Source organism: Ochotona princeps, chromosome 26, assembly GCF_030435755.1.
Source record: "Ochotona princeps isolate mOchPri1 chromosome 26, mOchPri1.hap1, whole genome shotgun sequence".
In the NCBI taxonomy this organism is placed as follows: Eukaryota; Metazoa; Chordata; class Mammalia; order Lagomorpha; family Ochotonidae; genus Ochotona; species Ochotona princeps.
Window position 1 is genome coordinate 17,506,167 of NC_080857.1, and position 27,375 is coordinate 17,533,541.

General features: G+C 51.8%; 1 protein-coding gene across 1 annotated transcript in view; it reads right to left on the reverse strand.

Moving 5' to 3' along the window:
* The window catches only part of IFT43 (intraflagellar transport 43), a 72,119-nt gene that overhangs the window by 2,894 nt on the left and 41,850 nt on the right, over positions 1 to 27,375 (reverse strand). The window contains exon 4 of the mRNA XM_058655527.1: positions 13,592 to 13,644. Coding sequence (XP_058511510.1) covers positions 13,592 to 13,644 — 53 coding nt within the window. The remainder of the gene's footprint in view (positions 1 to 13,591; positions 13,645 to 27,375) is intronic.

The window sequence follows — 27,375 nt, forward strand, 5'->3', positions numbered from 1 at the left end:
AGGGTCAAGGGGAAGAAGGCCAAGAACACCCATCATGTGTAAACATAGAAAAAGAAATATCTCGGAGGAGAGACTAACGAATTCATTTCTGTTTTTACAAGAAACACAGAGCCACTGAGAGCAGCTGACAAGACCCCCAGCCACTCCTGGGCTCTCTGTTACTGAGACCTCACCATAGCTCAAGCCAGCCCAGGTGCCTACGGGTCAGCTCCAAGCCCAGAGTTTGTTACTACTTTCGACTGCGGAGTCACACTTAGAAAAACGAGAGCAGACATGCATGGGCGAGCCAGAGACACAGAAAACAGAACAGAACGAGGCAAAATGTTGTTGCTGGAGGAGACAAAGAAGTGATGTATACACACACACACACACACACACACGCACACACAGCACCCCACAAGGGCAAGCCACATCTGGCAGGCCCCACCTCCACCCAGGGGCTTCTAGGCGCTCACACTGCTTCTCTGTCCTGCCAGGGAACTGGAGCTAGACTCTGCGGATGCAGTTTCTCCTACGCTAACAGGCTAGCTAGCTTGCTCGCTTTCCCTTCTAGTGACTGATATGGTCTTTGTGTGGGCTGCTAACAACGCAGTGCCCTGAGCCCATGGCCAACAGGCTCAGGCTCTGTGGAGGGACAGGGGGAACTAGCTGTGCCACGTGTCATCGGCACTGTGACAGTTTTGGAGTGAGCCAGTGAGCTGTTCCTGGCTCTCCTCCGGGTGTGGAGTCCAGCCTGCGATGAATATTCAGAAGTTGCTAAGAAAAACACCTCACGCTGAGTTTGGGGCTCAGGACGGGGGTCCTCGCTCAAACTCCCCTTTCCCTGCACCACTTTACCATTTGGGTCCTGTCAGCCCTGCCCGGCCTCTTGGAGCTCAGAGGAACTGCACTGCTGCCCGTCTGCCGGCCCCTCCGACCCCCCACGGGCTTCCCTCTCGGTCCCCATGCCCCTCCTCCAAATGTGCACAAAAAAGCTCAAGGCCGGCCCATCTGTGATGGAGCAGAGGTCAGCCCGGGCCCTGGCCAAGGGGCCGCTCAGAGCGGCACTGGTGGGGCTGGCCACACAGTGGGATTTCTCTCTAATTGGAAGCCTGGTGGCCGGTAGAACCCGGTGAGGCGACTGAGTGGGATGGCGCCAGCGATGACAGCCAGGCCGGGGCAAGCTGGAACATGGTGGCGCGGCGACAGCTTGAGCCATTGCAGCAGAAGCAGCCCAGCCAACTCCCGGCTCGCGTCAGAACAGGTGGCCGGGGAGCTGGTTTGGGACAAACTTCAAAGAAGTTCACGATTCTATCACTTCTGATGTACGCTCACAGACAAGGGCTTGATTATGTGGACAAAACAGGTTCTGGGTTTTGTTGTTCTCTTTCTCTTCTTCCTGGCCTCTTCCCCATTCTCTTTCTCTCTCACATACACAGTCCAAGGAAATCTAGTAAAAAAGAAAAAGGTCTGAGAAATCCGCCTCTTCTTGCATCCTTGACAGGTTATGACTGAGATGTGGCTGGGAGGCATGCAGCCCCCAGGGTCTGCGATGTGGGCTGGTGAGCCGGCTGACTTGGCTTCTAAAGCCAGAGGCACAAAGCCCAGCACAGAGAAGGGGGCTGAGAGGCTCCCTGTGCCTTGGTTTCTGCATCTGTAAAATGGAGCCTGTGACCATGGCTGCTTCGGGTATAAGATGCAACTGTCTTTATCAAGCACCACGTGCTGTGTTCTCTGCACATTGCATAGTCAGGAACTAGTCTGATTCATTTCACAGACACTGAAAGAAGGAACACACGGAGAGGACTGTGGGGCTCCATCTTCGTTCGCTTGTTCGGTCCTGTGCAGCGTTGAGCATCTCGGTGGAAACGTGACACTAGCAAGGTGAAGCAGGTGTTGCTAGCTGAAACCATCAAAAAGTAGACAGAGCCCATCCAGCATGGCGGCAACCCTGAGCCCTCCACTTCATCCCGCCCGTGACACCTGCCACTGCCTTCTCAAACGTGACTGCCTTCCAGGACACTTCGGAGGGAGCACACACAGCTGCCTGGCTGGGGACACCTGCTACTCTGTGTGCTGCTGTCCTCGGGGTGCTGCGGCAGCTATCAGCAGGCTGAGGCCCACTGCCCACGGGTCCCTGCAACTCCCCACCTTCCTACAAGGCCACAGGGAGAAGGACAGACCAAGGGCAGGCCCATTGAAATGTCCTGGAAACACTACCCCACCACAAGGATAAGGTGGTGGGCCTAGCCCCTGGGACAGCCCCAGGAGAGGGAGAGGCGCAGGTGCAATAGGAGAGTAGTGAGATGCTTGCATGCTGGGCACCGGCGCCCTCACTTCTGTGCCCTCCGTGTGAGCTGCTTGCAGGCTCTGTAAGCTGCCCATGTGCCCCACCCAGGTCCCAGGTAGCCACACCGTGGGGAAGCGCCACATGTCTGCTTGATCACTGGCTCATTTGTTCATTCATTCATTTATTCATTCACCCAGGAGAAAGGCACCATGTCATGCGATGTGAACACCAGCAGCAACAGCAACAAAAAGACATGTGGCCCCAACTGCTATAAAGGACACACACACACAAATCTACAAGCTGCTTCCCAGTGAGAGCACATACCAGACCTGAGATAATGAACTGGACTCCATGAGAGAAACAGCAGGAAGATCCTACCGTTCCATGGTCTGGCAGCGAAAGCAACAGTGTGTGTGGTAGCAGGTGCAAACTCAATAGAAAACTGAGAAATGAGGAACCGCCCTTCCTGCCTCTCTACAGGTAATCACCACTAACAGTTTCTTACAGATCACAGCATGTGTGGCTGAGTACAGACACCTGTGATCGGCATCCCTCTCAGATGCACTTTAACACCTGTTTATTCTTTTAGGTCACTGTCTAGTTTTCTATGGCATGGGCATTCCACAGGACACTAATCCAGCCCAGAGAGGACACCACTGAAAGTACAAGGTGCAGGATAAGGAATGAGGAATTGGTCAGAGCAGCCGTGGGGCGCAGGCGGAGTAGGACTAAGCCAGGTGCGGGGATAGTGTGTGTGAAGGCACCCCAGGGAAGTCACACCACAGTAGATGGGTGTGGTTACAGCACAGAGCCCAGGAGAGGGCACAGGTGAGGATGGGGCTGAAGCAGCCAGCTGTCCACTCCACACAAGGCCCCCTCCTGGGGCATGTCAGGGGTGATCCAAGACAGATGATGCACAATGGCACAATGGCAGAGGGATGCTCGCTCTAGACATACACAGGTGTAATCAACCAGAAGATGAAGGAACACACAGGCCACTGCTGGGGAGCCAACTCCAGGTAAGAGTCACAGAACGGAGAGCTTCCCAAGGTGTCCTTCCATCATACCTGATGCGTGGCCCAGGGCAGATGCAATACTTTGCAGGAGCTCAGGAAAGCTGCTCCAAGAGCACCTCCTTGCTGGTGAGCCAGCTGAAGAGGACACAGTCCAGGGACCGGTGCCATGGTGCAGCCAGCTAATCCTCTGCCTGAGGTGCTGGCATCCCAGAGAAGCTCTGGTTCAAGTCCACTTCTGATGCAGCTCCCTGCTAATGTGCCTGGGAAAGCAACAGAAGATGGCCTAAGTGCTTGAGCCCCTGCACCCGCATGGGAGACCTGCAAGAAGCTCTAGGCTTCTCACTTTGGACTAGTCCAGCTCTGGCCTTTGGGGCCATTTGGGGCATGAATCAGTAGATGGAAGAATGGAAGATCTCTGTCTCTCCTTATCTCTGTAATTCTGCCTTCCAAAAAAAAGTACATAAACATTTTTTTAAAGATTTATTTATTTTTATTACAAAGTCAGATATACAGAGAGGAGCAGAGACAGAGAGGAAGATCTTCCGTCCGATGATTCACTCCCCAAGTGAGCCACAATGGCCGGTGCGCGCCGATCCGAAGCCGGGAACCAGGAACCTCCTCAGGTCTCCCACGCGGGTGCAGGGTCCCAATGCATTGGGCCGTCCTTGACTGCTTTCCCAGGCCACAAGCAGGGAGCTGGATGGGAAGTGGAGCTGCCGGAATTAGAACCGGCACCCATATGGGATCCCGGGGCGTTCAAGGCAAGGACTTTAGCCACTAGGCCACGCCGCCGGACCCAATACATAAACATTTTAAGACACATCTCAGTAGCTTCTGCAGGCCAAGGACTGACAAAGTAACGGCTGACTGCAGAGGAACTGAATCTGGACAACCGAGGACCCTGAAGGGCACATTTGGAAGAGCCACGTCTTGCCACCTCATCCCTGCGGTCACCAGGTAGAGGACACAGTCACAAGAATAATCCGGAGTCATCTCAGCAGACTTCCTGGACCAGAAGACATCACTTGTAGCGAGCACCATCCCTTCCCTGCTGCAGAGCTCCACACATGCGCAACAGACACCCAGTTCCAGAGGAACAGTCTTTTAGCTGGCCCACTTGGCCTCCATCCTGAGGCTGGGTCTCACTGCTCTTCGCCCACTGCCACCCACTCTGGGCACACAGGATGGCGACTCACTCACGCATGGCGGCAGCGGGAAGCCTTCATATTTGAAAAGGTGGTCATTTTGACACTAGAATATGAAGTTGCTGCCACCTGCCCAACAGATTGCCCCAGCAGGCCAGATGCCAGAGGTAAACATGTGGCATCCCAAGAAGCACTAGAGACCTTCAGATACACCAGCTGATCAGTGGTGACTGGCTGAAAGGTGCACGAAGCTGCCCGCCGCCCTGCAGTATGCTTATTATGGGTAGTGCCATCACATGCGCATCAGAACGAGGCCTATCCAGCAAAGCTCCAGGGCACTGCCATTTGGTTCCCACCAGTCTCCCTTCCAGTGGAGTGGCCCAAAGCTCACAGGACACATGGGCACAGCCTGCATTCACACCCCCTTCAGTGCCCGCTAGGACAGGAGGGGCTTAGGCCGTACATGGTGATGGGAGGGAGAAGAGAAAGGCACCACAGTGGCTCCCAGGCTGGCCCTGGGTCCCCTCCTGGCAGGGACTCCACCCTGCCACTGCCTTTAGCTGCCATTCCCGGTTGACCTTCTTGGTCAGGGAGTTCTACATGGCTTCTATAGACTTGTGAGTGCCTGGTAAATGACACAAGAGGTTGGCTAACCTTCCCATGTTCCTCCAGTTAATTGCACCTGCCCCTTGTCCCTTAGCAACTGACTTCCCCAAAGCAAATGCCCTGCTTCTTTCCTGCCCAGTGCTCTGTCCACTGCACAACATGCCTGGGCTGGTAGGAACCCCATACCCACCATTCACAGCCAGTGTCAGCAAGCAGTCCACACGGGAGGAATCTGGACAGGCTACTTCAGGTCATCCTGGTAGGCACCATGTAGCCGAGCCCCTGTGCCCTGAAGGCCACAGACCCCGTAAGCAAAAGGAACGAAGACCACAATCGTGGTTTTTGGGAGCTGGTAACTTTCAACCACAGAACATTATAATTTTTTTTCCTCTGCAGCTGCAAAACTTTGTTTTACTGAATGCTGTTACCTTCTGCATCACGTATGGGGAATTTTAAACAGGCAAATGTAAGAAGGTCTGATTGAAGATGAAGTTAAGTGAAAGAAATTGGTCTCATTTAGCACATGACAGGATTCATCTGTGTTCCCAAGTCCACTGAGGTGGCATCATGGGCGTTTCATATTCATGAGCTGCTGCGACACTGTGTCCCCTCATTTACAAAGAACCGTGTTCAGCAAATTCTGTCCCTGTGGACGCCCCGTGCATTTCATGGTCTTGTCAGAGAGACATCAAACGCTCTGGTAACCAAATACCAGAAAATGGCTTTAATTAGTGGATCTCAATCGTATAAATAATTTTTTTTCCTAAGTGAAAAAAAATTGGAGATTTTTTTTTTAAAAGGGAAGGGAAAAGCAGTAGGCAACAGGCTTCAAACACACCAAGAAACAAGGGAAGAGGCGCTCTCAGGGGGCTGCCGAGCGGCCCCCTACACTCCCCAAACCAGGGGATGTTGGGAGACGGTCCCGTCCAGGGTCCCTGGAGGGTCTACTCTATGAAGATTTCTTGTCCCTTGAGGCTTCGGCTGATTAAAGCTAGGTCCAGGCTCGGCTGATTCTGGGCAGGTGAGGAGGAGAGAGTCTGAACGCTGTGATGGTGGTCAGGGTGCCTTGCTGCAAAAGCTGTGAGCAACAGTCACCGCAGGCAAAACGTGAGCCCTGGTGGGAGTGGGGCCCAGGAGGGAGACGGGGACAGTGGTTTGCGGGTGGGGTGGGGAGATGGTGGAGGGCGGTTTTCCCATCTGTATCGCTCATGTTGAATGTCTCCCTGTTGCTGCCAAGGTGAACCTCATCAAGTGCTGTGGGGGGACAAAGCCCAAGGACTGAGGACAGGAGGACACAGGCAGTGGCTCCCCCACTCCCCAGAGCTGCAACAAGGGGAAGGTATGGGCTGATGTGGGTCTGGACCTCAGTATGGATGTGCCCTGCCGTGGACAGAGGGGCTCAGCTGCTGACCCACTGATGCCCACAGGGGGAGGGGAGCCCTTTACCACAGAAGCCACAAGCCACAGCCCCTATCCCCACCCCGAGTCTCCCACTGCAGTGGGCATAGGTGGGGTGGAGGGATACGGATCACAGTGAGCTTGGCTGGCGATGTTTGGAAGGGAGGGATGGTAACCAAGAGACACGGCAAGATCCGGCATGATTCCCCAGGAGCCCCGACCCCACTGCTCCCTGGAGCCTCCCGTGAGTCCATCCTGAGATGAGCCCAGCGTCACCTGCTGCCGTGGCCTCTGGGGAAGGCCCACCGGCTGATCCTTGATGGCTGAGGAAGAGACCCCAAGCGAGGACCTTCCCTGACGTCACGCCATACCTCGTGGCAGCTCTGACTTTTATCCCTAGATATGCGCTCTGGATAAGGAAGGGGACCGGACTTGCACTGTGACAGGGTAGTAAAGAAGGAAAAAGTGGAAGGGAGGGGTGGTAACCGAGACACAGGCCTGCCTTCTGCGGCGGGGCCAAGCTGAGTGCCAGGCTGTTTGTGCTGTGGGTTGGGCGTCTGCTCAGAGAGCCGCCAGAAGTATGTTAGAGACCAGGCGTGTCTGATTTCATTTCATCCTCTTCGTGTTACACTGGAAACAACAAGACAAACTACACTGCTTTCATTCCGAATCCTTGGGTTTTGTATTTTGTTCCTTATATATATTTATTAAAAAAAAAAGGCTCTTTTGATGGGTGCCACCCGTGCCACCCCCACATGCGCCACGCTTCTAAGCGACTCCCTCCGTGCGGGGCCACCGCGGGTGACAGCCAGCTGGTTTTGATCACAGTCACTCCAAGTCGGATTTTCATAAGATAGATGGGGAGTCTCGCTGCTGCTCGCTCTCTTATCAGATGAGAACGGAGGGGGAGGGGAAGCCGGGTCCTGGGGGAGCCGTGCAACAATCAAGGGCTGCGAGGCTCTTTCTCTGTCCCTCCGCTGCTGCAATTTTCAAAGGAGTTCGCCGCGGGCACTTTTAAATGATGGTGTCTCAATTCTGTAATCATCTTTCAAGAGCTTTCTCTTAAAGGGTCTTTTAGGTAAACCCAGTCCATCAACCACACTTATGGACCCAGGAATCACATTCCCAGTATGTGTCCTGGGCAGGCGGAGACATAGATGGGGATACCCACACACTGACCACCTGTGAATAGCTGCCAAGAGGCTAAAGCCAGAGGAAAAAGACCAACTGCCTGCCCATCATGTCTGCCCCTTATGTCCCTCTGCAATCGATCCCTAGGGTTTGCTGCCTTCAGAAACTCATCTCCATGTATGAGGGTCAGGAGTACAAGACCTTGTCAACTGAGGGCCACCTGATGGCCAAATCCAAGCCTGGACACATGTGTGCATGCACACATACACTCGTTTGCCCATCCCATCCCATCCCATCCCTGCCAGCTCTGCACCATGGGGAATGGGAAGCGTCACTTCTGGCTGTGGTTCTGAGTTCAGGGAGTGTTGGGAGCCACCCTACAGAACAGCCAGAAGAGCTTTATTCACTGCACAGAACGGTGGTCCCTGTGGCCTGACACTGATGCGCTGTGCTGCTGAGTCTGGCTTTCCCTCCAGTCAGGTGCACCTCTAGCAGCCCTGGGACCCCTGTGTGCCAGGTTTGTATCCTCGCCTCCCACAAACAGACGCTGGCACAACTCATAGATGGAGCCCTTTCTGTGCGTTCCTGTGGAGAGCATACTGCGACCTGCTTCGTTCTCCAACATGCACACGTGTGTGGCACAAGTCCTTCATATTCATTCTTCCCATTCTGCCAAGCCAGTGAGCCGCTCACATGGACGAGGGCCATGGCGTTGCAGAGAGGCACCTGTCATCCTGTGTTCTGAGCGTGCGTGTTTGTGATGGGACCTTTAGTAGGTCCTGGCATGACCTGCAGATTTCAGCGCACAAGCTGGGGTAGAGAGGCTGGGCCCTGGCTTGGCCAACACAGCAGGTGATTCTCCTTCTACAACAATGTTAACTTATTTTGTATTTACTTAAAAGCGTGTGTAAGAAGGAAACAGAGATCTTCCATCTGCTGGCTCACTTTCCAAATGCCTACAGCGTCTGGGGCTGGGCTAGGTCACAGCCAGGAGGAGCCTGAACCTAATCCAGGTGCCCAACATAGGCAGTGGGGGTGCATGCATGGGAGCCATTATCTGCTGCCTCCTACGGTGCAAGTACAACATGAACATGTTGTGCCAAAAACCTACTCCCAACAAATTGATTTTTCCCCCCAAGACTTATTTATTTTATTAGAAATGCAGAGTGACAAGAGACGGGGCAGAGGTGTCTTCCATGTATTGGTTCATCTACCACAGCCAGGGCTGCACAGGTCAAGACCAGGAACTCCACCAGGGCTTCGCATGTGGGTGACAGGAACCCAAGTACTTCAGCTACCACCTGCTGCCTGTTAGGCACATTTGGGAAGAAGCTGAGTCGGAAGCAGAATAGCCAGGACTTGACCTGGTGTTCCTGCAGGAGGTGGATGCAAGTGCCCCAGGCTGTGGCTTAACCTGTTGTACTTGAACATCTACCCTGCAACAGGTTGATTTTAAGGAGCTTCAGTAACAACAATAATAAAAAGAATCAGCAGTAGTGGTTGAGAGTTTTTAAAAATCAGGGAGGCCAACGAAGCAGGTTGAGAAACCTCTTAGTCTCACAAGCTGGACTGAGCTTAAGGAGGACATAATGGAATGTCCTGTACCAGGGGGGAATGGAGTTGAGCTATTAGGGTTCCAATGTGTCTGTCCTTGAAGAATTCATTCACTTTTGCTTTCTAGGTATTTAAGGCCATGCAGATGTAGCGTGACTCTGCTGACCACAGGTAAAGGGGTGAAGGACAAAGGGCAAGGGTTAAGCAAGGAAGACGAAGAGCGTGAGAAGGAGGGACCCAGGGTGACAGAGCAATGGGTCGTGACACGCAGAGCTCCTCCAGTTCCACTGCCAGCCTGGTGTCTCCCAGCCTCTCAGCTTCAGTGCTGGGTTGTGTACAGCCCCTTTTACCTATTTTCCCTGTTGACGTGGACAGAAAATTGAGCAATTACCCTTAAACTCGGAGCTCTCAGATCATCCAGATTGCTACACTTGCAGAATTAAGTCCCCGATTGCCCCTGGCTAGAAGTGGCTCAACTCGGCTTGTCCTGTAGGAATTCAACACTTTTTTGGTTGGCGTGAGGGATTTATTATTCCTAAGGTTGTGATATATTCAATTCTGTCAAAACCATGCTTCAGGATGCAAAGGTGCACAGCTCTCCCCAGTGTGGGTGGCACGTGCCCAGGAGCCAGGGTGCCAGAGGGAGGGAGGGAGGACCCGATCCCAGTGTTGGGTCATGCTGCCATGCTGCAGTTAAACACAGGAAAGATCTCATTCTTTCTTTTCTTTTTTTTTTTCAATCTCGCTTTCAGAGGCTTTCTACTTTTTTAAAAGACATATTTTTGGGTCTCATAAATTATAATTTGAATTTAGCTTAGTGGCAATATTCCATTATGTTGCATTTAGCTCTACATGAGAGCTGAATCCACAGCTAATCATGAGTTCAGAGATTGTTTCAACCTGCATATTCATCTTCTTCATTTTAAGGCTAAGGAATTTTTCTCCCATTTGTAGGTGACTTGGTGAAACTTAATTCAGAGCTTTCTTCCCAAGAGCTGCATCTTAGTCCTGAAGAGGCTTGCCTCCTGCCTCCCCTCCCCAGGTGATAACACTCCCTGCCTGGTCACCTCATAGAGTCCGATGTGGTTTGATCATGGGAAAGTTTCCTTGCACGTCCCCACGATCTGTTGAACGTCACTGCTGAATGAGAGCTCATGGATGACTCAGGAGCGTCACTGATGCAGTCTCCCCACCCACCGGATATTCTAAGTTCAAAGATGCAGCCTTTACCAGCCAACCAAATAATTCTCTGAGCAAAGATAATTCCAGAAACTAGTTAGATGTAACATATGATTCTTCCTGCATAATGGATTCTAAACATTCACACACAGGGAAATGGGCTAAGTCAAGTGTGAAGTGTAACATATGAACTGATTTTCCATTAAAAGACTCCAGCGTGGCTGCATGGAAAGCTGATTTATGCTGAAGAATAAGGCATCCTTCCTAGAAGGCAGAGGCAAGTGTGTGCTCTGGCAAGAAAGGGTTTTATGCTCCACACCTCCAGCCAAAACAAAGGCCAAGTCACAGACTTCATGTTCCAAGTTTATGGAGGGGAAAGGATACCAGAGGTATTCTCTGCAAATAAGTATCTTTCTGCTTTTCTTCCTTAGCAAAATTTCACCAAGCTCCCTATCCATCATTTTAGGCACTTGATGTTACACAAATCTAGAAGCCAGCATTAATGCATTCCATTCTCAGAGGGAGACACCAGAAAACATGAGGGTCATCTCCTTCCCTTCAGCCCAGAGACTAATTACGGCTCTGGGGTCAAGCTCTGTGTTGAAATCCAGCTAACACTTACTAGTTGTGTGGCCTTATGCAAGGTTGTCTTTCTTTACCTAAGTCTTCCCATGTTTAAAAATGGAGACAACATACAATCCAAGCGCTTATCAACAGATGACTACACTGTGGTATGTCCATACAATGGAGTCCTATGAAGCAATACAGACTAACTGATACACACAACAACTTGGGTGAATCTCTGAAGTATCACATGGAGTGAAGAAAGCCAAGGCTTAAAGTTTTCACACATAGGCGTCCTATGATTCTAGAAAATGCAAACTATTCCACAGTCTCTCTGTCTGTCTCTCTCACACTCACTCATTCACTTACTCACACACCCATCAGGAGTTGCGCAGGGCCAAGACAGGGGAGGGATGGAGCTGGAAGAAGCAGGAGGAATTTTAGTGGATAACAGGCATGTTCTGTTCATTGACTGGGCTGGCGGTTTCACAGGGTACAGCCACTATCAAAAAACTCTGACGGCATGCTTTAACTAAGTACAGCTGATTGTATTTGAATCTGACCTCAGTAAAGCTGACAACATAAAGTTTTGCCATAGCTTTGCTGGAAGAGTTAAACGAACACTAGACCTGGGAGCTGGCACGTGGCAAATGTTTGATAATCCATCATGAAGATGGTGAGTAGGACAGCGAGAGTTCTCTTGGGAGTCGGGAGCCTGGAGTTTCTCTTGGAGCCTTGCTGTGTTGTGTAATAATCTCTAAGCTTCAGATTTGTAACACATTCAGTGACAGATGTGGACAGGATGGCCTGCGGAGTTACGCAGAGCTGCCACCATCTGACTAAGGTGGCACCGCCAGGACGGCAGCCGGTATGGCCTTCTAGAAACCAGCATTTATAGGCTGTGCAAACTCCAGCCTTCTGAAGGCTCTGCTGCAGCGTTTAGAGTTATCCTGCGACACGCAACATTCTCCACAAGGTAAAAAAGTGGGCAACATAGGATGATGTGGGATTTCAGAAGTCCACTGAGGGAAGTGAGGGAAAGATACCGGGCAGGGCCGGGAAGAGCCAGCGCAGGATACCAGTGAGTAAACCATCTGGACATCATGGACTTAACTGTTCTCTTGTGTTTCCACTTTCCTGCCAAAAAACTCCGAGATCTTTTTTTCCTGTGAATTGAATGTTTTCTAAGTTACAAAGCGAGTCTGCTGGTGCTTTGAACAATTACTAGAGCACTTGGGGATTGAAGGAAAAGAGCTGCTCCCCACTCACCCCTAAGCCCTGCTCCAGCTCGGCCAGCTCCTCACACTACACGTCCCCTGCCTTCAGCACCTCTCCGCCATGTCCTGGCTATTCATTCCCATGTTCTCTGCTCCGTATCCACCTTCGCAGAAAGATGATGCTAAGAAAGACTGGAACACACCACAGGAGCACTGAGCCTCAGGGGCCTATGGAGTCGGGCGACACCGAGAGTCAGGAGGGGGAGGGAGGAAAAATACATCCAGAGCTACAATGACCAAACTTATCTGCATGTCATAAAAACTACAAATTTAGAGACTCGAAAAGTTCAAGCCAGATAAACACCAAGTGACCCACACCAAAGTACATCATAACCAAATGGCTGAAGGTGACGGAGAAAGCCAAAGAAACCTTCCAGGCGGCTGGAGTGGGGAAAGGCAGCATTACACGCAGGAGAGCCAGGAATGACTGCTGGCTTCTCATGAGAAACAATGCATCCCGGAAGACAACGAGCTATTGAAGATGCCCTAAGAAACAACCACAAACATGTGTCCTACAAAGTCCTCATTGGGTGAAAAACACGGGCAGTTTTAGACAGACAGGGCTGAGGGAGTGTGCTGCTGCTGCTGCAGAACTTGCTCTACTCAAACCGACAGATAACGGTAAAAACAGAATGACACCGCACAGAACTGAGGGTCTGCAGAATGGAGTGGGGAGTACGGAGAGCGCAACACCGGGACTGCGAGCACAGGAGCTTAGCAATTTCTGTCCAAGCATAGCTTTCCTGCTGCCAAATGGGGATAATGATTTACATGGCTGGGTCTCCCTGTCCCCAAATGCCTAGGACCAGAAGTATTTCAGATTGCGGAATTTTTTTCCCCAGATTTTGGAATATTTGAATATATTGAAGACATACACATATACTGAATATATATATGATATATATTGTATATGTGTATATATATATCTATAAAACCATCATTTAAAATGCGCTCCAAGTCTAAATACAACATTCGTTTCATACACAATTTATGCAGATGGTCGTGTTACACACTACTGTTAACATGCCTTTGTTTTAACTGTGACTTGTCACATACGGTCAGGTCTTGCGGCCTTGTGTCAGCATTCAAAAGGTCTTGGATTCTACAGTCCCTTGGTTTTGGAGTCCAGGGATGCTGAGCCTGCAGCACCTCCTCCTAGGGCTGTGGTGGAGGTAGCTTTCCTGCGTACATTCTGCTCAGACGGTGCCTGGCGCACACTATGCACCTGACGCATCTGCCACGGCTACCATGGTGCAGAAAGCATGTCTGAGTTAGGGAGGCAGCAGGACACGACACAGGACAAAGGAGGGGTGACATACTCCACGCAGGGGCGGTGGCCTTCGGTGAGGCGTGGAGGTGAGAACCAGCAGGTGTGGGCAATGGTGCCTCGGCCACAGCTCAAGCTTTGGGGCTCCCCGAAGCTCTTCTGACTCCCTCCCAGGGCACCCATACCTCCTCTGTCATCGGATCCATCCGGGCTCTGCTGTTTGAGACGCTGACTGTCCCTAGAAAAGAACAGGAGAGCGGCAAATGAATCTCAAACACAGAAAGCAACAACCCTGGTTTGTGCCATCTCCCCTCTAAAGATGTCCCTGCGTCTGCCTTCCTCTAGCTTCTTGGTCAGCCCTAACGAGGCCGCTGGATCTGCCACGTCCTGCTGCACAGGCTGAGTGAAGCTGACCCGGGGGCGGAGGCGCTGAACACGGGGACACAGTGAGTGCTCCCCCCAACCACCGCAGTGGGGACAGAAGGTGGCTCTGCCTCCACAGCCAACTTTATCTCGAAACCTGCTTCTTCTTTGGGGCTACGACACGTTAAGACATGGCTGGGCTAGGAAGGCTGGCATTGCTTCTGCCCACCAAAAGCTACCAGGACACACAATTCTAAGAACGAGCTGGCAGGAGCTCCAACGTGGGCATTACTGGCAGGATCCAGAGCTGCCCACATGAGCAGATGTGAATGAGGGAAACTGCTCCCCCAGCCTCGTGCACGTGGTAGGAGGACGCAAAAGGCGCACCAAGTGGGAAGCGAGTTCAAGGAGAATCGGCAAAGGGTGGGTTTCTGTACAACGTGCGTGCGAAATCACCCGTGGGTCTCTGTACGGCAATGTGCATGGGAATCCCCCACAGGCCTCTCCACAGCAGGGTGCTCAGGAGTACAACTCAAGGGGGGCTTTTTGGGCCAAAGCCCCCTTCTCAGATTCACTCCACCTGCCCAGTTCCCACCAGCAGCACAGAAACATAGAGCGCAGGTCAAGGTCACAGAATCTCGTTCAGTGTGTGTGTGTGTTTAAAGATTTATTTGTTTTTAGTGGAAAGTCAGATATACAGAGAGGAAAAGAGACAGACAGGAAAGATCTTCCTTCCGCTGATTCACTACCCAAATGGCCGCAATTGCCGGAGCTAAGCCGATCTGAAACCAGAAGCCAGGAGCTGTTTCCGGGTCTCCCACGTGGGAGCAGAGTCCTGGGATTAGAACCGGTGTCCATATGAGATCTCAGTGTTTGCAAGGTGAGGACTTTAGCCACTAGGCTATCGCACCGGGCCCGTTCAGTGTGTTTTAAATCACCAGTCACAACTCACTGGTGAGTCATGAAGTCAACTCAGCACCTTGTCACCAGCCTTTCTTTATCTTTCTTTCTTCTCACCACCCCACCCCCTTTTTTAATAGCATAGAATAGACAGTATGCCCTAAAGAGTGAGGCTGGGTATGATGCATGCCCTTGGCATTGAGTTCTAAGCACACACCGAGCCCGCCACCGTGTGGAGGGTAACTTTAAGCAATCACAGACAGGCTGAAACCAAACAAGCCAACAGCAGTCTAAAGCCGGCACTCCGACACCCAGCAAACAACCGTCAGTGAGGGCCGTGTGCTGTGGCTCCAGACCCCTGACAGGAGGTGCACAGAGATGCCAGCAGCATGGCCCAGCGCTCCCCCTCCGCAGCTGCCTCGCAGGCCTCTGCACCAAGAGTAGTGGTTCTCAGAGGGTTGGGAGCCCAACAAGAACCACAGTCATGCCAGAGAAATGCCCTTCCACACACAGGCCTTCCCAGCACTTGGTAACCATTGGGAACAAGCTAAGACAGGTTTCAGTAGCACTGTTTAATAAAAATTATCTATTTATTTGAAAGGCAAAGACAGATACACAGAGAGAAATAGGAGATACTGATCTTCCATTTACTGATTCCCTCCCAAATGCTCACAATAGCCAGGAATTCCATCTGAGTCTCCCACGTGCAGGCGGGAGCCATGTACTTGAGCCGTCCCCAGCTACCTCCCAGGGTGGGCACTGCCATTTCTGGTTTTGTCCACAGGGTATAGTTAGTTACTGAAGAGGCTGAACCTAGAAGCCGGGGACCAGCGTGGGGACACAGTAGGTTGGGCCACTGCCTGTTTCACAGTACTGGTTTGTTTCCCGCCTGCTCCGCCTCCCATCCAGCTCCCAGCTACTGCACCTGGGAAAGCAGTGGAAGAAAACCCAAGTGTTTGGGATCGCACCCACGGGGGAGACCAGGACGGAGTCCCAGGCTCCTGAGTCTGGCCTGACCCAGCCCTAGTCATTGTGGCCATTTGAAAAGTGGATCAGTACATGAAAGATATTTTTGCCTTTTCAAATAAATTTTTTAAAAAGTAAAAATAAAAAAACCAACCCTATAATCTCAATCTCCCACCTTCCACCCCTGATTTCCAACACTTTGTCCTATGCCTTTTCAAGAGCTGATTTTCTCATGTCCTTGGAACACCTGAATACTTGCCCATATTCAGTGGGTGGCTATTCCTTGGTTGCCTTTTCTTCTTCAAGAAGGCAGTGGGAGTTTGCACAGCAGTAGGTTCTCCATTTAAACAGGCAGTTCTGAGGCAATGTGCTTGATAGTCACACCTGGGAAACCTCTTCAATGTCTGTGTGCCAGGTCCTAAGTCCCCAGGCGTTCAGAGGTAGAAACTTCTAGAAATGGGGCCTAGTCATGAATAGAGAATGACTGCTCTAAACCTTCGTTCAGGTATTAGGTGGAACGCTCCAGTTGATAACAGTAACACTGAGACCTACCTGCTTCTCACTCCTTTTGAAAGACTGATTTATTTGAGAGAAGGAGAGACAAAGAGACAAAGAGATCTTCCATCGACTGGTTCACTCCCCAGATGGCTACAACAGCAGGGCTGGGCCAGGCTGAATCCATCTCCCACACGGGCGGCAGGGGCCCGAGGGTTTGAGCCAGGCTCTGCTGCCTTCTCAGGCACGTTAGCAGGAAGCTGGATTAGAAGCAGAGCAGCCGGGACTTGAACCAGTACCTGATATGGGCTTCTGACATTGCGGGCAGAAGCTAAACCTGCTGGACACAACGCTGGCCAACCTCTTCCTTCTGAGCTCTTTACCTGCTTCCACCAGCAGTGTTAATAAACGCAGCCTTGACCCAAAGGCTGTGTGAGCAAGAAATAGCAAGAGGCTGAAGGCTGCACTAAGAGCAGTCTCCGTTGCTGAGTGACCCTAGGTTGGCTTTCCTGGGAGTCGCACAAGAGTCTGAGGTGTTCGTGAAAACTAAGCAGGTGATCTCCAATGATATATTCAGATGCTGCTCAGCAGTCAAGTGCACACCACGTGGACTCTGGACAGCTCACTAAAAGCCAGGCTCCTTTCTCAGGGCTGCTCCAGTATGCATGAAGGCTCTGGTGGGACTGCAGCAGGAAGTTTTACCTTGGGCTGTGGGAGTTAAGCTTCCCCTTCTGCCTATACCTCGCGGAGCAGGTCATGGGGCAAGGACACACAGGCTTTCCCTCTTCCCAGTGACACATCCAACCCATCAGTGCCAAAAATGCTCAGTCATGAAGCTACTATGTGCTTCCAATACCAGCCTCTTGGGCAGCGGACGCCAAGGTTAAAGCATGTCTTAATAACAAAACTGTGACCCATCTGCTTCCCACTCTTTTAGGGGTTAGCATTGCAGTCCAGCATGTTAAGCCTTAGCCTGTGATGCAGGTTCGAGACGCAGCTGCTCTACTGCCTATCTAACTTCCTGCTAATGTGCCTGGGAAAGCAGATGACGGTCAAAGTGCTTGGACCTCTGCACCCACACAGGAGACCTGGAAAAAGCTTCTGGCTCCTGGCTCTGGTCTGGCCCAGCTCTAGCCATTGCGGCCATTTGAGAACTGAACCAGCAGATGGAAGACTTCCCTTAACTTCTCCTCCCCGCTTCCACCAGCCCAGCCTGTTCCCAATCCCAGTACTCATGAGTATTGCGGGAGGCGGGAAGGGGTTCCATGGTCATGCCTAGCTCAGCCTCTCACCACCCCCAGCTCTTAAGCAAACCAGAGGTTGCAGTCCCACAGGGGTGGGCCCACATGTCCCCCCCAGAATCTGCCCTGAGACCTATTTCTCCCATGTGTTGATTGGTGTCATGGCCTAGCCTAACATTACCTGTCCCCTATTCCAACTCTTTGGTGGGTACTGTGATCTAGCCCTGCCAGGTAAGCCCCCAGCCCTAGTTTGAGTGTGCCCTGGTGAGTGGTGGTTAGCACTGCTAACTAACTGCTCTGTCTTAGCCCCCTCACTTATCTGCAAGTAGATGGAAGTCCCTCAAAAATCATTCCTCACCTGCCTCTTGCTCTTCCAGTGGTCCTCCTCCCACCCATCTCCTTACCCCTTTCCCTGATCAATCCACATTCCTTGTACTCGGGAGCACATGGGTTCCCCAGCCCAGTCTTCTGGTGGGGTGGTGTGCTAGTCTGGAGTTCTGCCTGCCTGGCACGTGGGCTGACCTGGGACCTTAGCCCTCCACACACCCAAAATCCAGGCCTATTCAAAGTTCCCCAAGCGCAGTCCACCAGCACAGCAGGCCAGTATATTAAACCTTGGGCTCTCTTCTCCCTGCCCCTCACCCTGCCTGGGAGCAAGCGCATGGGGACTAAGCACCAGACTTGCTACCTCTGCCTGGATGTGAGCCCACAGGTCCCTGCACGCCCCCACTAACGTCATGCTCCAGGTTCCCGGCAAGCCTGCCGCCACAAAGCGCCTTAACTCCATTTTTGCACAAACTCTCTGAAGTGTCCTTGCATAATCAGACAAGTTAGATATAAGATTATACATGATCTTATCTTTAAAATTTATGTACCTTCATTTGAAAGGCACAGAAACAGAGTTCTCCCACCTGCTGGCTGACGCCACAAAATGCCTACAACAGCTGGGGGAGGACCAGGTGGAGTGGGACAGTCAACCCAGGTCTCCCAAGGCAATGGCAGGGACCCACAAACCTGAGAGGTGTTCATCTACCGCCTCCCTGGGTCTGCATTAGCAGGAAGCAGAACTGGGATTCAAACCCAGGCCCTCCAACTTGAACATCTGGGCATCCCAAATGGCATCTTCACCATTGTGCCAGAGGTCCACTGCCAGGACCTGATTTAATCAGCATCCTGTCTTATTTAACTCACTGTTTCACACGTGGGGAGGGTTCAGAAAAGCACCCAGCGTCATAGGTTCCCTGCCTTGTAAGTAGCAGAGTCAGCAGATCAGCCTGGAGCTGTGTGGGTCCAGAGTTCCTTTATGACCCCTGCCCAGGAGTTACTGGCAGTGCCAGGCTCTGGGAAATGTTCTGCCTACACACTCGGCTTCAAGCGCGGGTAGCATCTCCCGAGACAGGGACACACTCTCAACTTAGTGTAGGATTGGGGCTCTGTCGGGAAGTTAGAGCTGGCTTCACTGCTTCCTGTCTCACTGACAACACCGCAGCTTGAGTTATAGCAGGGAGATCCTGGCCCTGTCCAGCGAGTCACCCTTCTCTCCCGCAGTCCCTTCTCATCGCGTCTCCTCTGGTCAAGCACAGCAGCTCTCTTTGGGACTCCGAGGCCACCCTGATGTTCCATGGCAGGATTTGGTCTGCACAGGACAATCACTGTCCCACTAATGCATCCCATATCTGGAGCCGTGTGGGACCACAATGGGCACTGAGGAAGGAGGCCCTGTTGGGCATGGAGTTGGCTTTCTCTGTGCTCCCTGCTGGCTCGGTGGCCTGCTCCAGCCATTGTGACCCTGAGCCCCTGGAGAAAGGAGGGTGCAGTTATGACACCCCCCAACTGTGGCTGTCAGCTCCTGGGGCAACCCAACCCTCTTTACCTACCCCCATCCTTCATCCCATCCCGAAAGCCTCAAGCTCTGCCATGCAGTGGGCTGTGTGCTGAAGGGCGAGGGACAGGCCTAATGCAGACATCATCGCCGTGCAGACGGCTCTCCGGCATTTAATGGAGTACTGTGGAGCTGTAAATGGAGATGAAGCACCATGGCTCAGGGAGCGGCCGGGCGCTGTCTTTATGCAGCGTGACGACGCTCGTTGGCTAATTAGCCACCGTTAACCTAGCTGAGCAGGGGACATAACTGGGATAAATGGGGGGAAGTGTCCTTGAAGTCACTCCATCTCCACGGCACAGGCTACACCCTAGACTCGCCGCCTCGAGCAAGAGAGGAACAGGCACTTGGCTGTCCAAAGCCCAGGGCCCTGGGATCGTCACTGTCCCACAGCAGGCCCTCTGGTTTGCCCGTTCCCTCCCATGCCATGGTCTCTGACCCCAGGAAGGATGGTGAAGGGGGTTCAGACAAATGCTTATGGTGCCAGCTGACTCCAGGTGAGAGCACCTGCTAAAGCTACAGACCGGTCCTCCTGGGGCTCCTGTGACAAAAAGAAGGGGTTCTGCAGCCGGGGGGGGGGGGAGCTAATGTATACAGTAGAGCGGGCTGAGAAATAGGAACGAGATGCCGACTCACATGGACCACTGCCACCTTCGCGTTTTAAAGACGAGCCCCTCTGCAGAGGAACAATGAATGCCAACGTCCTTCTCCTGCGTGTTCTGCCCTCGTCAGGATCTCACCTCCAGTGAAAACAAATGTCCTAGCTGCCTCCTAAACACTGCTGAGGTCCACCTTGCCGGGGCCTGAGGCAAAGCAGGCATTCTGCCCCAGTCCCAGCCCAAGGACCCACGCTGCACCTGCCATGACTCATAGCCTGGCCCCAACCACGCAGCAGCAGCATATACAGCTGCAGTCTCGCCACACTGGCCACAGAGGGTCATGTGGTAGACTGGATAACTGGGGTCCCTCTTCTCTAAGACGACCTGCCATCCTGCTCCAGAGCCAGAGAGCCCTCCTGAAAGGAAGTCTTCCTTGGCCCGCATTTCTCTCATCACCGAAGTCACTCCTTGCCCTCAGACCCTGGTTCTTGCCAGGCACCCAGCATGGATCAGCAGTTACTGCATTTTTTTCCCCTTCTTTGGAAGGCAAGCAGCTTTCCTCTAGCACCTGGAATTTTACACTTTTGGGTGTCAGGCCACTAAGATCACAGTTCATCAGTAAGGTGCCCAGTGGCAAACTACAAACTCAGGGCAGTGTTGGCTGGCAGATGCTGAACTCCACCCACTGGCGGGACTTGGTGCACTAGAAGGCAATTCCTGGGTGAAGTCTGCCCCCTGCTGGTGAGATTAAAAGTGACACCTTTGTTCTGATTCAAATTCTACTTAAGGCCATATATTTATCAGGAAGAAGAGGGGCGAGAATGGCTAAAATAGGCAGACGTATTTTAGTAGCTAAAAAAAAAAAAGAGCAGACATGAGAACATATAAAAATGTGTGTATACACCTGCTAACAGGAAAATGTACACGCTGACACTGCTCACGGATTGGGGGAAATGACGAGCTAGAAATTAATTGTCACGGTTTTCATTTTTTACCTTCAAGTCCCTTATGTCGACACACCAAGATTTTGATGCATCGTACCCAACTAACATGCAACTTGCCTTACATTCTGCGGCACAAAAGCAGCACTAGAGGGGTTAAGTGGAAGCAGCAGCTGTTCCTCCTACTGGGATAAAGAATGAGGCAGGAAAGCAGCTAGGGAGCAGCAAGGAACTGCTCTGTGTTCCCAAGTTCCCCCTTCGCAAACTCGACAACAGCTCTATGCTGGCTGCACCTGCTGAGCTTTCTCTCTAACCAACTTCCTTAGTTTTAGCGCAACAAACTTGCTACACAGAAAAATTTCATGCCATCAACAGGAGACGATTATCGCTCAGGAACAGTGCCTGTAAAACTCAACACGGTAAGTTCTTTTTAAAAAATACACACACACACACACACACACACACACACACACACACACGGGGCCCAGCATGTGGCCTAGCGGCTAAAGTCCTTGCCTTCAACGCCCCGGGATCCCATAGGCACCGGTTCTAATCCCGGCAGCTCCACTTCCCATTCAGCTCCCTGCTTGTGGCCTGGGAAAGCAAAAGAGGACGGCCCAAAGCCTTGGGACCCTGCACCCATGTGGGAGACCTGGAAGAGGTTCCTGGTTCCCGGCTTCGGATTGGCGCAGCACCGGCTGTTGCAGTCACTTGGGGAATGAATCATCGGATGGAAGATCTTCCTCTCTGTATATTTGACTTTGTAATTAAAAAAAAATAAATAAATCTTTAAAAGACACACACACCCCCAATTTCATTGTAGTAAAACTAGGCTGCACCTGCTACTCTGGGACGAGGGGAGACTGGCATGGCTAAGGAAGTGTTAAAGACCAGCATGCAAACTTTCCACGGCTGTGATCAGAGGAACGATGGCTAATGGCCAAGACAGACAGCGTGAGCCTTGATGCTGGTCCTGGGACATGGATGGAGGATGGAGAGAGAAGTGAAACGGGAAATGGTGACCAGGGCGAGCAGGAATGGTGCTTCCACCGGTCTGGGGACAGACTTCTCAGGAAATGAGGGAAACTCTGTTGAGATTCGTTTTTAATTGCTGGATGGACAGGGTCTTCGATGATTCCTGCAGAAAATTTTCTGTTGGAGAAATCTGCAAAGACTTCCTTCTGGTCTCTAAGCCACTGATTTCTCTGCTCCTGTTTTATACCCTGTGGTCCCTATAAACTCATTAAGTCTCCTGGCAAACCCAATGGGGCCACACAGGAGGAGGCTGATGGCGAAGCTTACTCACTGCCACTGCACCTGAGGCCACTGAGGGAGGACAGGGCCGTGAGTATGTGTAGGGGGCTTCCTGGTGAGTTCTTGGTAAATAGGAACCTTGGTGGGGGGTCAGCATTATGGCACAGTGGGCAAGTCACAGCCTGTAACACCAACATCCCATATGAGCATGGGTTCAAGATGTGCCTGCTTCACTACTAATCCAGCTCCCTGTTAATGCGCCTGGGAACACAACAGAGGATGGCCCAAGTACTTAGGCCCCTGCTACTCATGTGGGAGACGCAGATGGAGTTCCACACTCTTAGCTTTGGCTTGGCATAAATCTGGCTGTTGCAGCCATTTGGGCAGTGAACCAGTGGGTGAAGGCTCTCCATCTCTCTGATTTTTCCTAGGTGTAAGTCTGCCTTTCAAACAATAAATAACGTTTATAAAAGTACATGAACCAAGTACACCTTGGCACTTCAGAACATGGTCTCTTGTATAATGCTCATTGTGGAACCACAAGTCGGCACAGCTACCAGGAACCAGCTCTGCTGGGGGGTAGCATGGATCAAAATGAAAAACACTGGCAAGCCCACAAGCCCCCAAACACCTCAGACTGCATGAGGGGCTTCCAACTCATGGGCATCCGGGGTACCTCAGAAAGCACACGGGACAAAATTAAAACCAGCACTTACTCCGGATCGGATCTTTAAGATCTATTTATTTATTTATTTTTAATTGGAGAGGCTAATCAAATTTATGGAAAGGAGGAGAAAGATCTTCCATCTGCTGGTTCACTCCTCAAGTAGCCGCAACGGTTGAAACTGAGCTGATCCAAAGCCAGGAGCCAGGAGCTTCCGCCAGATCTCCCAAGTGGGTGCAGGGTCCCAAGGCTTTGGGCCATCATCGACTGCTTTCCCAGGTCACAAGCAGGGAGCTGGATGGGAAGTGGAGCAGTCAAGACACGAACTGGCGCCAATACGGGATCCCAGCACTTGGAAGGTGAGGAGTTAGTCCACAAGGCATCGCCCAGGCCCCTGGATCAAATCTTATAAAAAAAAAAAAAAACAAACCTGGTGCCTAAAGAGGTTTTGAACAAGTTCATAGAAAATGCACATGAAGAAAAGACTGCGGGAGAAGGTGCCCCTGCACGGGCGCACGCCACTGCGTCTGTACCGAGACTGCTTTTGGCTACTTCTCCAATAAAGGACTCAACAGACGAGGGGAGGAGGAGGCGTGATGTTCAGAGATGCATTTTATTTTTGCAAGCGCAGACCCATCAAAGGGAGAACAAGGAGCTCATCCACGTCAGGGGAATGTGAACCGTGGCTGGCCTCTCTCATCACTCCCTGCTGGCTCTCGGCTACCACGCTCCCTGGCTGCAAACACCAGCCGGCGCCGGGGACACAACTTTTTCCTTGAAAGTTTTTTTTTTTTTCAATATGATGGCTTCATATCATCGACACGGCATTTCCATGAGGGTCCCGAGGGAGAGCAGGAAAGATGATTTTATTCTAACAGACTCACTCTGGCACAAACAGCAGAGTGCATGGCCTTCGCATGAACTTGAGATAAATGTGTGTCACTTTCTGGGTTGGAGGGTGGGCATGACTGTGCAAGGACAGGCTCAGTATCTTCTGCTAATTAGCCGTATGACCTTGGGCATGAGGGCAAGAAGGGCTAAGGGACGTGTGAGGGCCTTTCCAACACGGAGACACCCCTCCAATCTGCGTGGGCCGAACTCCACGACCCCCCGGGCTCCCCCGTGCGGGGAATGGTCACCCCATCCCCTTTTCCCTACCTGCCCACCGCATCGGTTCCCACCAACACTGGCCTCTATTCTGATGCCTCCCGAGCAGCCCCTCGTAGCAGCTGACCTCTCCAAACCTGACATTTCAATGAAAAGACAGTGGGAGGTGATTATTCAGGGACCCCAAAGACAGTGTGGCAGGGAGAAAGAAAAAAAGGGGTGGCAGAGAATGGAGGGCAGAAGGAAGAAGAGAGGCCTCTTTCTCTTTTCTACCATTTTCAGGGACAACACCATTAAGCCAAACTCTCTGCGAATTTACAGCATTTTCCTCCTTGGTTCTTCTTTCCCCTTATTAAGCTATTCTCAGAACCTATTCCAACCTTGCCGACTGCGTGTAGGATTCTGCTTGCCCTTCTCACTCAAATCCTTCATCTGCTCGCCTTCCTGCTTCACCCACCCCATCACATCCCACTCCCACCTCAAGAAGTTGGAAACAGGGTGTCTACACAGGCTGGCTGGCCCCTCTGAATCACCAAGCCGGGGAAGGGCAGCTCAGAAACCAACCCTCCTGTGTCTGGGGTCAGGGAGGACTCAAAGAAGCCCGGATTCAATCGCCAAGGGCCCCACCAGCTGACAGGTTTGCTGATGACCTCCTATCCTGGGCCTCCATTTACACCACCAGCCTGAAGCCAGTGTTCTCACGGGCTCTAGATGAGGCGTCATGGTTTGACATGTACTCGCTCCAAAAATTCCCACTGAACCTTAACCTCAATGTAACAATATGAGGTGCACCTTAACATACTCTAGAAGGTGCACCCAATTCATCTGAGTGAGATGTGTGGCCTATTCAAGGTGGCTAGACCACATGGGCTCTGCCTGATGGGTGGAACTGCATGCTTTTATAAAAGGTCTGGAGAAGGGCCAGGCATTTAGCCCAGAGAATAAGATACCTGCACCCTACACTGGAGTACCTGGGTTTGATTCCTGGCTCTGCCTCGTGATGTCAGCTTCCTGCCAATGCAGATGCTGGGAGGCAGCAATGATGGCTCAAAAAACAGGGCTCTGCCACCATGTATGGCTGGCTTCTGGCTTCAGCCCTGGCCACTGTAGGAAGTTGGGAAGTGAACCAATGGATGGGAGTTCTCTCTGCCTCTTCAATAAATGCAGTTTAAAAGATGAAAATGGGAGGAAAGGCAGTACAACAACTCATCTGGCTAATCCTCTGCCTGCAAGTGCCAGCATCCCATGTGGGGATCGGTTCACGTCCTGGCCGTTCCACTTCCCATCCAGTTCCCTGCTTGTGGCCTGAGAAAGCAATGAAGAATGGCCCAAAGCCTTGGGACCCTGCACCCACAAGAGAGATCCAGAAGAAGCTCCTGGCTTCAGATCAGCTCAGCTCTAACCACTGCAGCCATTTGGGAAGTAAATCAGCAGGTGGAAGATCTTTTAATCTTTCCTTCTCTTTATGAATCTTATCTTTCTTTTTGAAAAAATAAATCTGTAAAAAAAATAATAACATTTTTATTTTATTCATCTGAAGGATGGGAAAAGACAGAGATCTTCCATCCACTGGGTTACTCCTCAAATATTCACAATAGCTAGAGCCGGGCCAGAAACCAGGAACCTGAATGCAGTTCTCCACATGGGTGGCAGGGCCTGGTACCCGAGTCACCGCATGTTGCCTCCTAGGGTCTGCATTGGCAGGAAGGCGCGGTGGTAGCAGAGCTGAGTCGTGAGCCCAGACACTCCGATAGGGGATGCAGGTGCCCCACGCAATGTCTGACCACCATGTCAAATGTTTAACCTCGGCTTCACCCATCACCCCCTGCCTTCCCACACACCTTGCTGGACTTGTCTGGGCTGCCCTCAGCCAGCACATCCAGCAGCTTGCCCCACCTGCCTGGCCTGCTGAAGCTCACCCTGAGCAAGAAGCAATCTGCCCCATTCATACAGCCTTGCCAACTGGCCACTGCCACCTATAACAGAACAGCCTTAACCTCTCCATCCGCAGCATGAATCTCTCTCATTTTTTTCTCATCTCCTGCCTTAACTTTTTCTGGTTTTTTGATTCTCTACTTCCATTTCAGCTGCATCTATTGATTCTTAATTAAAATAACAACTTTAAAAAAAAATAGCAACTTTGGTATTTCTCTGGCTTTCACCTCTGTGGATTCTCTACTTCTAGAATTAGAGGCATGTGTTCCTACGCTCCTTGGCCCAGCTAACCCTCCACCTCATGTGACACTGTGCTTCCTGTAGGATGGTCTTACTCCATGACCTCTGAATCTTAGCTTGACGGGGGTCACACCATAGAAAAACAACCTGCTTTGACCCAAAAGTCATTTCCCCTTCCCCTTAGGTCAAATCCCAGTTCTGTCTGGAGTGACAAGGAACTCAACTAAAAACACCCCATTGTCTGGGCTCTTCCACAAGGAGGTGTGGGCAGGTACCACATGCTGACCAATGAGGAAGATGGAGCAGCCCCCAGAGTATAAAACTCTCTTCTTTGCCTCCAAACACAAGCCCTTGGTTAAAAAAAAAAAAAAATGATGTATCCTTTGTTTTCACTTCCACACCATTCTCCCTTTTCCTGCCTGGAAAACAGAAGTGATGCCTGGAGGTCCAGCAGCCAGCAAACACCTCTGAGGAACAAGCAAGTGACCAAAGCCCAGCCACTAAGGGAAGGGTCCGCCTCCCATCCCCAACCTGCCCACCTCCTGGCTTCAGCGAGCTGCTACACCAGCCCTGGGCCTCCTGCTTTCTGAGACAAACTCCTTCCTGCTTACACCTGTTAACGGTGCTCTCTGCTCGCCTGCAGGTGAGCACAGCCCCAGTCGACAGAGGAGCCCACACAGCCCACGGGAAGCAGGACTCCTGTGAGCAGGCACCCTTAACACAAGCTCTCAGGAGAGACAGCAGTGATTTGCAATGGGAGCAGGTGCAATTCTCAAGGCAGGCAAGTGAGACACGGTTGGCATCTGTCAGCCAGAGAAAAGCCATCGAATGTGGCAGGAGAAGACAGGCAGAGGCCACTGCAGAAACTGTAGAGCCTGCAGATGGAAGGCCCCGCCAGAAAGCACGGTGGTGACAGAGCCCCGCAGGAGTCTGCACACTGTAAGTTACAGTAAGAAACAGACATCTCTGGGCTTCTTCCAAACATGGATGTGGCTTCCGGGCACATGATCCCTGAAGAGCCCTTGGAATTTCCGACATGCTAAGTGCCTTCCTTCTTCTCTGCTGACGGGATGACTGATGGCTGGGGGCTCCTGGACATGCTGGGGATGAAAGCTGCAACTCTCCAACACCCTCAGCCCCCGTGCTCCCCAATCTCTGGAGGCAAGGGAGATGGGCTGAAGGTTGAATTGATCGCCGATGGCCAATGATCTAATCCATCTTGCCTCTGTCATTCCCAGAAGACTAGGCTTTCAGGCAGGTGAGCAAGAATGAATTCCTGTGCTGGACAGAGCTCCCGAGCCGGGGATTCCTCCGAGCCTCACCTGACATGGAACACCTGTGCACCCTGCATCTGCCTGCTCACTGGATGGCACACTTCTAGA